General features: G+C 48.1%; 6 protein-coding genes across 6 annotated transcripts; 2 read left to right on the top strand and 4 right to left on the bottom strand.

Moving 5' to 3' along the window:
- Positions 1 to 2,109: 2,109 nt before the first annotated feature.
- Positions 2,110 to 2,563, top strand: N7496_011749 (uncharacterized protein; the record flags this gene model as incomplete). The annotated part of the gene is made up of 3 exons (XM_056704662.1): positions 2,110 to 2,290; positions 2,370 to 2,434; positions 2,507 to 2,563. The coding sequence occupies 3 exons, from the start codon at positions 2,110 to 2,112 to the stop codon at positions 2,561 to 2,563; spliced, it is 303 nt and encodes a 100-aa protein (XP_056550622.1).
- Positions 2,564 to 2,961: 398 nt separating this feature from the next.
- Positions 2,962 to 3,978, bottom strand: N7496_011748 (Amidohydrolase 2; the record flags this gene model as incomplete). Its single annotated transcript, XM_056704661.1, has 1 exon — positions 2,962 to 3,978. The coding sequence occupies one exon, from the start codon at positions 3,976 to 3,978 to the stop codon at positions 2,962 to 2,964; it is 1,017 nt and encodes a 338-aa protein (XP_056550621.1).
- A 1,054-nt stretch (positions 3,979 to 5,032) lies between these two features.
- On the top strand, positions 5,033 to 6,796 carry N7496_011747 (uncharacterized protein; the record flags this gene model as incomplete). Its single annotated transcript, XM_056704660.1, has 3 exons — positions 5,033 to 5,120; positions 5,222 to 5,644; positions 5,721 to 6,796. The coding sequence occupies 3 exons, from the start codon at positions 5,033 to 5,035 to the stop codon at positions 6,794 to 6,796; spliced, it is 1,587 nt and encodes a 528-aa protein (XP_056550620.1).
- A 240-nt stretch (positions 6,797 to 7,036) lies between these two features.
- N7496_011746 (uncharacterized protein) lies at positions 7,037 to 7,810 on the bottom strand (the record flags this gene model as incomplete). Its single annotated transcript, XM_056704659.1, has 2 exons — positions 7,037 to 7,290; positions 7,354 to 7,810. 2 exons carry the CDS (start codon positions 7,808 to 7,810, stop codon positions 7,037 to 7,039), a joined length of 711 nt encoding a protein of 236 aa, XP_056550619.1.
- A 2,573-nt stretch (positions 7,811 to 10,383) lies between these two features.
- On the bottom strand, positions 10,384 to 14,648 carry N7496_011745 (uncharacterized protein; the record flags this gene model as incomplete). Its single annotated transcript, XM_056704658.1, has 4 exons — positions 10,384 to 13,397; positions 13,493 to 13,550; positions 13,637 to 14,370; positions 14,471 to 14,648. The coding sequence occupies 4 exons, from the start codon at positions 14,646 to 14,648 to the stop codon at positions 10,384 to 10,386; spliced, it is 3,984 nt and encodes a 1,327-aa protein (XP_056550618.1).
- Positions 14,649 to 15,587: 939 nt separating this feature from the next.
- Positions 15,588 to 15,950, bottom strand: N7496_011744 (uncharacterized protein; the record flags this gene model as incomplete). The annotated part of the gene is made up of 1 exon (XM_056704657.1): positions 15,588 to 15,950. One exon carries the CDS (start codon positions 15,948 to 15,950, stop codon positions 15,588 to 15,590), a length of 363 nt encoding a protein of 120 aa, XP_056550617.1.
- Positions 15,951 to 16,555: the final 605 nt, after the last annotated feature.

The following is a 16,555-nucleotide window of genomic DNA, read 5'->3' as shown; positions in this document are numbered from 1 at the left end:
GGTTGACTAAATCTCATCGTCTGCTACAATGGATATTCAAGTTGGAGTAACTTGTTGACATAGGATGATATCAATTATTTGTATTGAGTGAATTATGGGATGCAAAGTAAACAACCCCGATATCGATACTAGCATAGATGGTTTAAATCTCATCACATGCTGGTAAGGTACAATTGAGCCGAAGATTCGTCGAGACAGAAGGAAATATGAAAGAATGTGGTAGTTGCAGAGTCACTTCAAGAGTATACAAGAGCCGGTCTTATGGTCTCTCAATGGCCTGTCTAAGAGTGTATTCATAGCAAAGCAGAGGTCGTATACCATGAAGACAAGAGGATGGCACCGACTTGGAAGAAAAGGTGCGCAAAATCATGCAACTCGATGGTTGGAATCGAGCTCGTGGTGGGCGATGTTCAAGTTTCGAGGAGAATGATGGAACATGAGATAACACATGAAGTGTGAGGTTGGAGGGGAAAATCCCCTGGAAGGAGATGTGATCGTTTGTGCTCGAAGACAAGGATATGAGACACTTCTTTTCTTGCCTGACTTGGCTTGGTGAAATTATATCCCATCAACATCAACGTCGAGGTGGAGAGCGAACCGCAAGAAAGAGGATGTCGGCACAGGAATGTGTTGATGATTCTCGTAGATCCGCAACGGCTTGCACCGTTTGTGCGTAATCGCTAGACAGCCCATATTGCGGCTGGGCCTCGAACGTGGCTCCCAGATTCGTGCTGTGGCCTAGCATCATGGGGGCCTGCAACGGTTGAAGGTGCATTTGCGACTGGATTCGCAGAATTTGCGTGGATTGCTTGTAGTTGAGACACGGAGTGCTGCGTGTATGCGTCTGATAATCTGGTAGAGGTTGGTGTTTGGATGTGAGATTCCAAACAAGTCGACCAGATAACTAGTGATTGTATGCGATCACCGCGAAAGAGATAAGGCAGATGCAGAGCGGGATGTAGACACTGCGATCCATATCGGCGGGATTCTGGGTGGAAGAGCGCTTCTTCATGACTTGGTGCTTCAGGTAGGCAGAAGATGTAGAGATAGATATTTAAGGAGGTAGAACAAAGGAATGGATGGTATACTTGTACTTGGTTGAGGGATGAGGGGAATCGAGGCGGGAGGGGGTGTTTATTTAGAGAAAGCCAATCAGAGCCAAGTACTCGTTTTCTGGAGGATTAGCTAAGCGTTGGGCCTCAACAAATGGGCCGTCGCATGATGCCGATTGGAGGATGTCTGCCTGTGTCGAGTGCATGGGATACGTGGACTCTTGTGGGGGGTTTCCATGGCGTCCTTAGAAATCACCACGTGAACCCTGAGGACACACCGCTAAAAGGGCATAGTTAGTTACCTACACTGCCTTGGGTGACTGGGGATGACTTGGTCACCTGCGATAACTCGATAAGAGGAGGTGCCCCACGTGATCGTGGTACCTGCAGTAGGCTTCGCGCATCCCCCGGATTTTCAACACGAACATAGCACCGAAGAAAGAGGATCATGCTAGAAATGCATGTTCTTCGTCTGCATCCTTGATTCTTAAATCTTTCATATGCTACACAAGTGACAGCACTGCCGTCATATACTGCCATGCAGCGAACCAAGTACCAGTCCACCGAAAAACTCCAGACCAGCTGCCACACCAGCGCAACCTGGATGAGCAATTTACTTCTCGACCCTATTGGTATCCCTTCAAAACTCAAAGCCAGATCAAAATTCGAACCTGAGTATGCCCTGGTTCAAACCAGGATTCTCTGATAATTTGCCTTACCCCCTGTGACACGCACGAGCGGCCCTTGTTTACCGACCTGCCCACATTCATGGCCCATCGAGAATGTAAGGGGATATACCAACCACCTAGCAACCACCCAATCAACGCCCCCATGAATCAGTTCCATACCTACGTAGAACCCAATGTCTAGCCTCGTTAGCCAATGGAGCAAGGCATTTCGGAACTCTCCACTTACTCCTGCGTAGCCCTTCCTGGCTGAGGTGCCTGCCCTCGAAAGGTCCCCCGAGTATACATCAACCACCCGTCTTCCCTTCCTCCAAGTTCAGGGAAATTTTCGACAGTCACTCCTTAGCTCGATACCCCAGTCGACAATCAAAATGCGCGTTTCTACCTTTATCGTTGCTCTCGCCACTACTCTGGCCGTCGAGTCGGCTGCGAAGCAGATTAACATGTCTTGCAAGTTCGCGGCCGACCATACTGGCATGGTGCAGTATCCTTTCTGCTGTCGTGATATGAAGCCTGCGAGGAACAATGCCAAGGCCAACGAGGCCACGGATTGTGAGTTTACCCGGCTCTAGTCACTCTTTCAATTCAATTAGATGTATTCGAAGACGCTAATATCTCCTGTTCCCTCTAGGCCAGCAGTTGACCGAGCCTCAGTTGTGTGAGGACCAGTCGCGCCCTGCTTGCTGCTATACTATTGTAGGTGGGCCTGCTATTTCTATCGGTTGCAACTGAAATATGTGACTAACCGTACTTTGTTTTGTTCTCCAGGGCCCCAAGAAGATCTGTACTTCGCACGTTATCTTCCAGGATGCCGAGGACGTCTAAGGTTGGAGATAGGAGTGAGAACACCCGAGGACATGTTCATGTATGAACAATATTGTTGGTTTATGACCAGCAATAATCTTGTATGCGAGCTTATTCAATGTCAATACTATCCTTTGAGAAGACATGGAGGAACATATACTAGAATAACAAGAATATCTCACATACCTAAATTTGGACGACTAGACTAAGTGACTGGAAAGTGAGTGATATGTGGAGGCCAAGATTATTTGGTCTAAGAAGACGGACGAAGTAACAAATGACGAGCTGGTAGGGCCTTAAAAAGTAAAGGGATATAATAATGCTCCAACAACAAAACGCCACACCGCAATGCAAGATAATGCTATGTACAGCTTAACCTCGGTAAGAGGCAGTAGCAAGTCAAAAAAAGGGGCCCAAAATCAATCCAAGTTCACATCCAGCATCCGCTCTGTATTCCGCCTAAACAATTTCTCCGCCAACTCGGGGTCGTGGATGCAAAGGTCCAAGCACCACTCGGTGAATGGGCTAATGTCGACACCGGTGAAACGGGTATGAGGCCAATCCGTGGCGAAGATGACTCGATCCGGTGCCGCAGCCATAAACTCGCGTGCCATGGTCTTCAGATCACGCATTTGTCGGTCTTTCGTAAGTCGATAGGGGGCAGACAGTTTGATGTAGGTGTTTCCGGCTCGGAGTAGCGATATTAAAGAGTCGAAGCCGGGGAGGGTATATGGATCGAAGGAATTGTTGCTTTTGGCCCAGGACAGGCAGGATAGTTCAGGGCTTCCGAAGTGATCGATGCAAAGGGAGACACCGAGACGAGGCACCACGGACTCGAGCATGGGTACCATCTTCAGAGGAACGTAGACCTCAATGATCCAATTCCGTGGGCGTGCAATTTCGGCATGGAGAAGTAATGTCTCTTCCAACTCGCTTTGATCCATCACCTTACCCACGGACTGCAGGTTCACTCGGAGACCGCGAACGCCGAGTGTGTGCCACTCGTCCAGGGTCTCTAACTGGATCGTGGCAGGGTCAACCACGACCACACCGCGGCCACGAGAGGGACCGAGCTTTGACAGAGCCGCTAATAAGCAGGAATTGTCAGTTCCATAGATAGATGGCTGGACAAAGACCAGGTTCTCAACGCCCAAGGAGGACTCGAAAGCAAGAGCGTCAGCCAAGGTATGAACCTCTGGCTGATATACTGCTGTCGGAGATACCGGAAAGCGCTGAGGCTCAACGACATGCATGTGGCTATCCCATGAACGCAGAGGAATCCTCCGTCTCAAGGGCAGACTAGGTGTCGTGGCCGTAGCTGCTGCGGCCGCCGCATGAATCGCACGTTGGTTAACGCGAGTCGAAGGCCCCGCGGTGAGTGATATCCGTGGGGTTCCTCCGAGTATGGCAGCATGAGGCTGAGTTGATGTCAGCATTGTGAATTTTATATCAGACGAAGAACCCTCGCAATAGCCATATAAACGGAGTAAGGAAAGTAAGGCTCAAAGCCCTTGGGAGGTACAACTCACAAATGAGCAGGATCTGATGCTGGGGCCTACCCTGAGGGCAAGCCTGATCGGTATCATGCCGTCTCCTCTGATCGGTCAACGTCCGTAATGATGGGACTAACAGGCCTGAAAAGCAAGGAAAACAGCCGTTCATGTAAAAAAAAAAAAATTGCCGTGTGCCGTGCTTCCACACGGTAGAGTCCTCAAACCTGACCCACCGTCGGCTGTTCACAGTCTCTCAGCGGTAGGGAAGGCGACGTGGTGTAGAAGGAGGAGTATCAGAGCGGAAGTCGTCCGGGAGGCGGTTGGCCCGGCGGATTAAGCCTACTGCGACAGCGAGGCATGGGAAAAAAGGGCCTGGGTCGCATTCTCGGACCCTGTGTATTATTGCTTTGTTCATTTGCCCCTTTCCCAGGCCCAAAGCGCAATCAATAGTGACCGAGGCAGGACAACCACGAGGGGGCAAAGGGATTGAACCATCTGGCGGAGCCGTGAGCCACAGTGTAGAAGAAAGTGGATTAGCTTTTTCCGCGGCTCGATCCGGCATTGAAGAAGTATGGGGCTCTCGGTCGGCAAACTCATTGTATGTTCATTGCTCAAGGATCGAATTCCCAGGTCATTGCATGAGAAACTATACGGTGCAACCTACATGTGACATCCGGATATTCGGAATCCATCATCATGCAGTCAATCATAATAATGTGTGACGATGGAGGGAGAGAGAGGGGAAGCCAAGAGAGGGAGGAGAGAGGGGAAAAGCTTGCGCTTGTCGGACGTTGACCGAGACCTCAGCACGACCCAACGGGATGCCGAGCGCCTTCAGTCGCCGCTCATAATTTTTTTTATCCACCCAGCGCCTCCTGGCGATTATTCCTTCACCCACTCCTTTGCCGACCGCCGTCCCGTCCCCTTCCCCAGATTCCGTGGCCTCCACAGCTATCTAAATCGGGGCCTCTTGTGGGAATCCTTTTCGGAAGACATCATGCAATGGCTGGATCGCTCGCGGTGGACGACTAGCCCATACTATGCGCTGGTGATCTTTGTGATCGCTTGCGGGAGTATCCCTAAAGGTATGCAGCTAACCAAATAACCCCTGCGCGTGGCTGGCGACCGGCGCAAACTAGAGTAGACATTTAACGAGGAGCTGACAACATTCCTCCAATGATCGCAGGTTATGATGAGGGAGGATACAGCGCGAGCGTCAAGCTCGAGTCATTCATGATCGACTTTAACCTCGTCAAATCGCATTGGAAGAACGATCCCACGGGGTTAACTAATCGGTCTGCCAACATTACATCCTTCAACGTGTTAGGTGCTGCATTCGGTGCGCTAGCTGGCTTGGATCTCAATGATCGCCTGGGTCGTCTTATCTCGTGGCGACTGGCCTGCATCGTATGGGCGATTGGCACCTTTATCCAAGTTTTCTCGTCGGGAATCTATGGCCTGCTGCTCTTTGCCCGTATCTTTGCTGGGCTCGGTGCTGGCCTCCTGACGGTGACTTCGCCGCTATATCTATCAGAGGTCGCACCTCGAGCGACGCGAGGTCTCGCGGTCGGCATGTATATGGTGATTCTGCTGGCCGTACTCGCCATGGGTAAGTCAAGCTTATGGTTCTTTCCAAATCTCTAGATGGGGCCCTATCTGACGCTATCTCCATCTCTCCGCACTAGGCTTCTTTATTAACTATGGCGCCAATCTCCACATGGCCGCCACGCGTACCCAATATCGGCTAGTCCAGTCTATCCCACTGATCCCTGTCGGTATCGCCTTTGGCCTGTCCTTCCTCTGTCCAGAGACTCCTCGGTATCTGGCATCCCAGCAGCGCCATAAAGAAGGAAAAGAGGTACTTGCCCGCCTGCGTGGCAAATCAATTGATGATGAAAGCGTCGAGGCCGAGTTCGAGGAAATTGACCGACAGGCGCGGGAAAGAGCAGACCTGAAATCTGTCTCTCACTGGCAGGCGTTTAAAGAATCCCAGTCGAATTCTAACTACCGCCAGCGCTTCTGGTTGCTGATGACAATGCAAACCATTGCTCAGTGGACCGGTGGCAATGGTATCACGTACTATGTGACCAATATCTTCGAGTATGCTGGTGTTACTGGCTCAAACCAGTCGCTCATTTCATCGGGCGCCTACGGAATCGTCAAGCTCGTTTTTACCATGGCGTTTACTTGGGGTCTGATTGATCTCTTTGGTCGCCGACGCTGCGCCCTGACTGGTCTTGCCCTGCAGCTGGCAGCACACATTTACATGGGCGTTTATATGGGCCTGCAGCCCGGCTCAGCAGACAACAAGTCTGCCTCGGATGCAGCCATTGCGTCCGTTTTTGTGTATGCCGTCGGTTGGTCGGTCGGTCTCTGCACTATTCCCTACCTATACGGCACGGAGATCTTCCCGACCCGGATCCGCAATGTGAGCTATGCCATCAGCATGGGTCTTCACTGGTTCTTCCAGTTTGCCGTTGTGCGTGTTACCCCGAACATGTTCGCTTCCCTTCATGTGTGGGGCGCGTATCTGTTCTGGGCGATCATTTGTACCTTGGGCCTGATCATTCTCGGCATTTGGATGCCAGAGACAGCCCAAGTCCCGATTGAGCGTATGGACGAGCTCTTTGCTGGACCGTGGTATCTGCGCTGGCGCGCTCACCCCAAGTACGTTGATGACTCGTCCGAGACGACCGAGGCAATCACTTCTCACGACCAGGATGGAAAGACATTCAAGTCGAATATTTTCAAGTCCCGTTAAGTGACTTTACACATTTAATTTGCACCATTTGGATACCCGATACCCTATACCTTCACATCACACTACTCTCTTGGCAGGCTGCCTTTGGACATAGTATGGCGACTGCGTTATGTATAATTTTTCTATCCCACACATTGTACTTAATTTGCAATTTACAAGGCTGTACATACTTGTATAGCTGATTTCTCACTCTCGATCTCTCAAGGCCTGGAAAAGGCACTGTATCAAAAACGTGACCGATCAAACTGCTGACTGAGGACCGCGGACTAGAAAGTGCTCCACCGTAGGTTCTGTTCCACCGTACTTAGAATAATCAGTGGACACAGTCTCGAGCAATTTGAAGCCATAATTCAGATATAACTTCAACGCAGCCGGCTCCGACATGACGTAGATTTTGATCCCATACTGGTCTGCCACTTTCAATCCGCTTTGTACCAACATACTGGCAATACCCCGTCTCCAGAAGGCAGGATTAGTCGTTAAATAGTCCAAGGCTAGAATAATGGATTAGGTATGAGTTGCGTCAACGAGTTATTCAAGAGTACAAGAGTAGCTACTTAGGAAGGGCCCATCTCGCATAATTCTCGCATCAACAACTTCAAGCGGCGCACTGCGATAACTCATCAACCCGCCACTTTTCATACCGATTGGACGACCCCCTTTCGTATTCGCATTGTACAGTCTCTCCCACTCTTCTCTCTCAGACTGAGTTCCCTCGGGGGCCTGCGCTTCAAGCCAAACGTCATTCTGCTTTGCTAGACACTCTGGTAGAATCCACCGTGCGTAGCCGACTACCTGACCCGTCTCGACATCAATAACCTTTTGATGTCTTTTGGTGTCTCTACCCGTAGCTAGATTCCATGGAACGCGGAGGGCGCCTTTGGTGATAATTTCTTGGGGATTTGGGTCCTCCCAGAGGAACGCCCAGTGGGGGTCTGTTAGGCGGGCGCCCATCATGGTAGTCGCCAGACCGAGGGCGTCGGCTGCTGAACAGGGTTGGATCTCGAATGGCATGACGATAAGTAGTTTAAAACAGCAAGTTAAGCAAAAATGTCAAAGTAGTTAAGGTTTGGGTGCAAAGAGAGGAGTGGTGGCCAAGTAAGTGTAAGTGGTGAAATTGGGAGGGCCAGGTGTCCACGACGTTATCAGCCGCTAACGAAAGTCGCAAGGATTATGAACAAGGGTTCTCAAAACTATACCTATAATGCCTTAAAAAACATCGCTTCTGCCTATGTGGACCGTAGACTATAGTGGTAATTCCCAATGTCATCCTCTATATACGTTATTATCTTGAAGCCGACAAAATTCGACCATTGCAGCCATCCCGGGCTTGGAAATGCAGAACTAGACAATGTAAACTTTGACCAAACGGGCAAATTGAGTTTAATTGATTCTTTGTTAATCGTGGAGTGAATCTAATGTATGTATGCCTCTTACTTTGGATCGTTATCCTTGTTCTAGGATCCAGGTATATGCAGCTATATACACCGGATTCTGTCCGCCGGGTGGGGCTTTCCTCTCTGGGCTACCGTCGCTTTAATGAGGGCGATCAGGCTCAGGCTCAGTGAGTAAATGTCAGCACGCGCTCATGCTCGGTGATCTGATCAATTTAGTCATGTGATCTCTCAGTGACCAATCAGCCGTGCTTAACTAACTAGTGATCGCTTGGTGGTGGATCGGTGATCATTAATACAGTGATGGTTCAATGATCACTCAGCCAATGCTTACTCACCAGGACTCATTAACGTAGTTCCCGCCCGAGCGGATAACCCAGTCGAGCGGATAACCGCAAATCACCATACTAAATGCGATTTCTTAGGTCATAATATATCAACAACGAGACGATGCTTTTACTTGATTTTAAGTAGGCTATCACTTCCTGGCATTAGAAATAGTATAGTCTAACCAACATATTCAGAGAGTGATTATTTACTGGCGTTACCAAAAATACGCTCCGACCAAGCGATATAGATATATATATCGACATTGCCCAGCCCTGAAATATTTCTTGAGCTAATAAAAATACTATTATGACATATTTAACACTGAGATACCCTAAGACTATATAATTAGCCTTGAGTGTTGAAATATGAAGGTGTGAAATATTGCATTTAGTATGGTGTTTTGCGGTTATCCGCTCGGGCGGGAATTACGTGAACTAATGTAACTAATTCCCGCCCGACCTGATAACACGGCCGACCTGATAACACGGCCGACCTGATAACCCCGAAACACTATACTAAATGCGATATTTTAGGTCATGGTATATCAACAACTAGAAGCATTTCTTTCTTGGATTTTTAGTATCATCTAATTCTGAGCACTAGAAATTGAGTAGCATGATTTCCATATTTTGAACAGGATTATTTACATGTATTACCAAAATACACTCCGATCGAGTGATGTAGATATGTAGGTCGGCCGTGGATTCGGGATATATTTTTCTGTCAGAAAGAGATGGCATCCCTTGCTTGGTGTACGCATTCTTGCGTGAAGCTACGGCTCCGGTGTTGTGAGCGCCGAATGTCCGAGCATGGGATTAAGGGGTACTTGACCCGGAGAACACATCTACATCCATCTAATGGAATCAATCAACTTTTGCTTAGGAGCATAAACACTGTCCACTGACACGGAACCTAGACGGTGATACCAACATAAACCCCTAAAGATTGCATATCTTGGACATTTCTTACACGCTGCATATTTAGTACGCTGGTTAAACTGCGGGACTAAAGTGGAACCAGTTCACCCCTAGACTTGTCGGAAATGAAAGAAAAGGGTCCGTCCGTGTGAGTTACACACAAATTGAGTCCTGAGTCTATTTTATTTAAACAGACGGATCATTGGCAGTGATTGATTGTGTTATTGCATACGCCTTCAATAGGTTGTGTATTTAAGCGTCTGTTCAATGGGATAACTTCGATAACTTCGACTCCATACTCTCGGCACTGGCAATCGACGCAGATGTAATAAAATGCAGGGAGGTCGACGATGCTGAATGATGAGGCTTGAGCCAACAAAGTAGATATGTCAACCAAACTCTGAAAATGACACCATGGTAGAGAGAGCTGTTTACCTCAACGCATGTAATCAACGTGGGGACGAAAATCCCTCGGATGAGCTGATAAGTCAAGTATTTCATAAATCACCAATTAAGGAGCTGGTAAATATTCTGCGGTGACAACTTTCAGATATACCCGAGTTAAAATAATTGTTTATCCGACGCAGCAACCCTTTACCCTGCACTCCTTCGTCGCTATTCAGATGTGAATTATCAAACTGTCAGACCACGTACCAAAAAGACCAATTCCGACGAGTCAACAAGCGGACGTGGGGTTTCATGACAAGCTATTTCCAACGCATACGCAGATCAAGTTGTACCAGGAAGGCAATTTCATTCAAACTAGCCAAATTATACACCAAACAAGCAGAACTTTTACCGAAAAACAACGAAATGCCTACTAACATTTGCAATTTCCGCCGTTATCATCCTTTTCTCCACTGAGCTGTCCCGAAATAACAATCCAGACACTCAAAGAATGCATTTTGCTGAACAGAACACTTTTAGTCCCTTGGACTCTTAAGATTTAAGGGTCTCCAAAAGCCTCTCTTTCAGCATTCTCTGCGTCCCCCTGATCCTGATCAATGTCCTGTTCGTTCTCAGAAATCTGTTTTTCTAGATCAGTCTCCTTTCCTTCATCCTGACCTTCCTGCTCCTCCTCGTTCTCTACCCTTTTCTCAAGATTCCCGATCTCTTGTTTGGTAGCTTCCTCTTCCTTCTCCGCTTCATCGCGCTGGTCCTGAGTCAAATTTGGATTGTCCGCATCTGCCTCCTCCTTTTCTTCCTCCACTTGCTCTTGAGATATTTCTTGATTAGTGTCACTTTCATCTTGCTCGTATTGCTCAATGTCACTGTCGTTCTGCTGCATCTGCTCCTGATTATACTGACGAATACGGTTAGATATGCAATATGCGAGAGTCGCGTTCATGTAGCTTTGTGCCATCCCAGGAAGAGGCTCCGTCAACTGCACCGAGAGCAAGGCCGTCTGGGCTGCTAGAGCTTGAGCTTGCACCCCTTCGCCTTGCTCAGGGTCGACCATGTCAGAATTTTCGAAAGAACTTAGCGCAGTGCCCATAACAGGTCCTGTCAGCTGGACGGCAAGGTTCCCGACGCGGCCCTCGATTAGGTCCCGAGTGGACTGGACCAAGGTAGCCAAATCACCTTCGGGATTGTTAAGTTGGGAGATATCGAAATTTGCAATCGATTCAATGTCCATTTTATCAAGTGTATCATTGATATGCTGCTTAACTGCGGCATCGATGTCGGGTTCCTGGCTTTTAAAATCGTCCTGGTGGTCATCGAGAGTTTCCTCACTATCCCTCTCGAGGACAGCTTCAAGCCGCTGCATGATTTGATCGCGCTGCTCTTTTAATGCTTTCATTGCCGCATCGGAGAGCTCAGTGACTTGTTGTTCCGTCGCTGGGTTAGGCTCCTGATTATCCTGCCATCTCCAGTAGCAGGACGCGAGACAGCCGATGAACGAAATAATAGTAAGGGGAATAAGCATTACTCCAAGTATAGAGGCGGAAAAATTAAAATCGTCTTCCGGCCCGGGAACAACAAGCCCTTTACGTAGCTGATGGATGTCACCCTTTGTCGCTCTTGTCGATGCTAGTGGCGTATGTGGTTGGCCTGACGTTGAGCCGGCGGCAGGCTTGGTCCATAGCCCGGAGAAGGGCAAAGGGGCTGTGGCACCAACTGTGGGACTTTGCACTCCTGAAAACGAGACAACACCTTCGGGATCCATGGTGGCAAAAGAAATTTTATAGCTCATTGTATTTTTCGCGTTCCTCCATCCCCACATCGGAAGGTCCGGATCCAGGGGTGATGGTTCTTCCTGCATCGGCACCGTTGTTCCCGCAAAGGATACGACATACGAATTCCCTTGTAACGCTATCGAAAGAGGCCAGCTGGTTTCAGCGTGAGGAGCGCTGATTTTGTAAACCCCTGGCGTTGGGTAACACGAAGGCAAATTCGTTCTCGCGACCTTCAGAGAAGGAAAGACCCGCGATCGCTGAAGACGTTTAGTCGAGGAACGGGTACGAGTATTGATCGCCGGTTTTCCTTTCTCCGCTCTTGGAGCTGGGATGTTCTGACGGCTCTTCCAACTAGCAATGGATAGCGATGAATCAGTGCTCGTGAACGGTTTCATCGTCCCAGCTAGCGCAACAGGCGTACTTCCGCTATCCTGGACTGTTCCGGAGAACTGGGCTGTGAACAAGTTGGACGATGGGTCAACACCCGCAGCGAAAGCAGCTTGAAAATTCCTTCCTTGAATACTCCAACTAACAATCGCTGAGTTGGATTGTGTATTGCTGATAGTCGGGGTGACAGTCTGGCCGACGTACGTAATTGCGGTTGTGCACGGATTGACGATTAAAACCCGACCAGCATCCGATGCAGGGGCCGTTATAACGTACATTGCACCAAACATGCGTAGATCAAAGGGTGAGGAAGAAGCCTGACTCGCCCTGAGCCATGACTCTCTAGGCTCATAATCAGGCGTTAACCCGCCGATGCCACTATCTCTCCTATCGTCCATTGGGGATTTCTTTTCACCAGCGACAGACCGGCCGAGACTAGCGGCGCCAAAGATATCCTCTGGGACCAAATTCATAAGTGAGATGAAGTCGGTTCCTGTAAGGTTACCGTACCCGTAGTTCGCCAGAACAGCAACGACTTGGGATCCAATGGAATCACTCGTCGCCATGGCGTTGAGAAGATCTCCGAAGATAGGAGGGGCCGGGATGCTCAACAGTTCTTCTTTGAGTGCGTCAGCGGATCCTGGTCCAGCCTGGGCTTTCATTTGTATGTTGTAGGCCTTTGCCTTCCGCTTGTTTGCAATTGAAATAGTATTGAAATTTTCATCTCTCAATGCAGAAGCCTGAGGATTTGGATTGAGCGACCCCGTCATAATAAGGTCCCGTGGACAGGCGACTCCTGAAGTGGTATCTCCTCCTGAGGGAACCGGCGAATCCGGTATGAACACATTCTGACCCGGAAACAGTAAATTCGTCGTAAGCAGATAGTCCATGCTGAGCACGCAGGACCCAGGTGGAACCTGCGGTTGCACATTCTGAAGTGTCGGCGGTAGGTCATCAGAGTAGCCTTCAAATGCGACCTGGTACCATTTCCATGATGCAGGGGTGGGCGAGACACTCATTGTGGTGTCCATTGACAGGTTGAAGTTCAGCTGGTTGGGACGAGTAGGGTCACTGCTCCCTGCCCACTGACCACTACCATTGAGATTGAAGGTGTTGTTGATGGTGCCATTTCCCCAGATTCTCTCTGGTTCTGTACCTCCCATAATCAAGTTTTCTGTTACCCAATTTTGTGCATAACTAAGACTAGAATATTTCGCCGTAGATGGAGTATCACTGCTACTGAGACCGCTAGGAATGGCGAGTGTGGCAGGATTGTCATTAACATTGAAGCTTAAGCTGTCGATCTCAGTGTAGGGCACGTTATTGGGATCCCCTTGTGTGAACTGGTCAATATTGACTTCGTGGGATGGCAAGGTGAACAAAAGATTGAAACCAGCTGTAAAATATGAAATGGACCTGTTAGCTGCTACTCTATTCCCTTCTCGATGCTGAAATAAAACTCCGAAAGAAGGGAAGCGGATGAAGGCTCACAGTCTCCGGGCCCATCGTCAAGACTACTCTGACCACCTGTCGCACTTTGCAATGCAGGCTGGAAAGCAGACATTAGCACAGGTTCGCCGCCATTGCAATTCAGTGAGCAGAGTTATCAACCATAAAGGATGAAATAAGACTTACAGCCAGAAATAGGTTACCCATTACGCTGTGACTAAAGATAATACTTGCAGACTTGCCCTGGGGCAATGGCGTTATTGGGCTGGAGCCAGGTTGAAAGCTCAGCGGAGTTTGGCCGCTCTGGAACTGCGCACCGTTGCCGCCCTGGAGGCCAATCCACATACACAAAGTTGCAGGAATGTTTTCGTTTGAATTAGCCGGGACAGCCGAAAATGCAAAGGACACGGGCTGCAGAGCAATTTCCTTGGGTGAATCCCCCTGGGGAGCATTGCTTAGGGCGGCAAGGTAGTAATTCACACCCCCTGCCTGCTGGAAGTAGGAAGAGACTTCATCTGCCATCATGTTTGAAACAGTAGCCAGTTGGTCAGCGGAGTTTTGCCCTCCTGGCGCATTTTCAATAACTGCCGTGATGTTCGTGAAATCCAGGCATACTCCCTGAGCAACATTGCTACCTGGTTCCATCAGGACAACGTAGTTGCTTGGATTTATGCTTCCAGAGTTAGGTTGCCAGTCACCATCGTACGTACCTTCAACATTAGCTAAAGACGTCGAGATGGAGAGCTGAAGGCCAGGGCCAAAAGACTGAGGAGTGGTAGGATTGCCGTCAAAGTAGAAGGTATAGGTACCTGTGAATGGACAGGTAAATGTAACGTTGCAGCTTGCATCAACGAACTGGAGCTCAGGATTAGAGAAGTTGACAACATAATCCGTTGGAATGTCCTTGTTGAGGACGGGGTCTTAAACTCGAAGGTCCACTATTAGCCAATCTCTTGCATTCTCCGTCTGCGTCGGTATCATACATAGCATGATAAAATTGGACATCTAAATGGGGCGTACCATGATATGTTCCGCTCCATTTCAACGGTTCAAGCAGGCCAAGCTTGGACGCTCGGTCTGCAAGCATCTGGTTGACTTGGTCCTCGTTATACGAAACGAGACAATCCCAGCCACTCAACGTATCCTTCCCCGACATCTCATTAATGAGATCGGTGTAGGCCAACTGGTAATCTGACATAGTGACAATAAGAACTGAGATACTGTTCGTGTTGAAAGAAGTTTGTTTTCATAAGAAATCTCGCTTGAAAGAAAAGAGGAGGGGACGATGTCAAGTATTTATATCCAGACCGTCAGACACGTATCGCAGCTCAATGATAGAAAATATTGGTCGTCCATGGTTTCGAACATTCAGCCCCAGGCGAGAGCTGTCTCGGCGAGCCTCGATCCTTGTAAATTCAAAACCACCAGCCCGCGGCTACCGAGATCTATGGCGAAATTGTGATAGGCTCGTATTGCAAAGAACCATATATTCCGACAATCAAAACTAGTCTAGGATTGTTTTCATAGCTGCAAGAAGCTCTACCCTCCTATATCTCCGACCGTTTCAATTCAGCCGTTTGCAGAAGAGTCTCGACCATATCCATGACCCGGTGATCAAGACCGAATCTGATGACGTTTCTATGTCTTTGATTTCAAGGTCTTACCGGGTTAGCGCAAGTTTAGTATTACCGAGCCAGAATACTTATTCAAAAGACATAATACGAAAACTTACACAGAGGGGATGAAAATTAATGGAATAGTAGCTAGGTACATTATACAGAACAGGTATAAGAATCAGTAATGTATAAAGATATGTCAGCGAATTTATTCGTCGTTGTTAGGAAAGATGTAAATAAATTATGCAGTTCAGGGTAGTCAGGACCGTAGTCAGGGTGAACCTGACAAAATTTTATGACCCTCAGGGTCGGTCCGGGTCGCGAGTCGTTAGGAGGGATCCAATATCGGGTTCGTGGCGAGGTCACAGTGACTTGAGTATCCCAGAACACTATTATGCATTCATCTCCCACCGATTTCACTAAATACCACGGATAGGAATTTTGGCCGCATGCCTTTGAACAAAACATTTTGGGCCTTGACACAAAAGAAAACAACTCGATCAAAACAGCAGTAGTTGGGCTCATACATTTGTAGTACTCGAAGCAGGCAAGATTGCAACATTGTAAGAGACAGACATCACGAACGAAGCAATTCCACCATTCACCAGAACCACAACCTGAGTTATACCGGTTTTGATAGGTTTAAATGTCCAGACAATGTTACTGGCTTGTACACCAGCAGTCTGCAGAACCAGGAAGTTTGTGTCGAACTGAACATCGTCACTGCCAAATTGAGGCACATTCGCGGATTGTTGAATCGTGAACGGATTGTCAATGAATTCAGTCAACTGTTGATCTTCCGCCATAAGCATCTTTAACTCATTTGTCTGCACGTCTGTGCCATTTGGGGATGCTGACTGGGTATTGTTGGCGACTGTCGACATCTTACCAAGCCAATTGATCGCAATAACCTTCTCCTGAGGTAGTTTTGAGTGACGATGACGACGTCTCCAGAGGGAAGTACAGGATTAGGGAGCGAAATTTGAAACTTCTGCTCATATATATATGTTAACTAAGAACCCGTTAACGGGCCAACCCAACCTTACAAGCTAAATTTCAGTCCACCCGCTAAAGTTTGCCGACTGGACGTGATGCCACTAGTAGCATCCTGCACTTAAGCTTAAGCACCCAGGATTAACTCGTGCTTCTAAGGGTCATATATTACACTGAGTTTTTCTGCTAGGATCAACTGTAAGAAGCCCATTATAAATAAAGAATAGGAGGGGTCAATAAAATTATATAGATAGAAACAGTTCCACTGTTATGTTAATATATTATAGAAGTCTACTAAAAGCTAAGTTCGCTCGACGAAGTTTAAATGATATTTATACGTGAGATTATGTTTCGGCGAGTTTTGATAAGTCGCGTAAAGCTTATATTATATACTAGATCTAGTAAGACCTAGAAATTAACGACACAGCAACGTTATCAGATTTAGCCTTGATCACGGGGCTATTATTATTATCGTTAAGACTCTTCTGCAAATAGC

Source organism: Penicillium cataractarum, assembly GCF_028827025.1.
Source record: "Penicillium cataractarum strain IBT 29864 chromosome Unknown utg000009l, whole genome shotgun sequence".
Lineage (NCBI taxonomy): Eukaryota > Fungi > Ascomycota > Eurotiomycetes > Eurotiales > Aspergillaceae > Penicillium > Penicillium cataractarum.
Note: the sequence above shows the minus strand (reverse complement) of the source record. Positions and strands in the feature narration are given on the sequence as shown.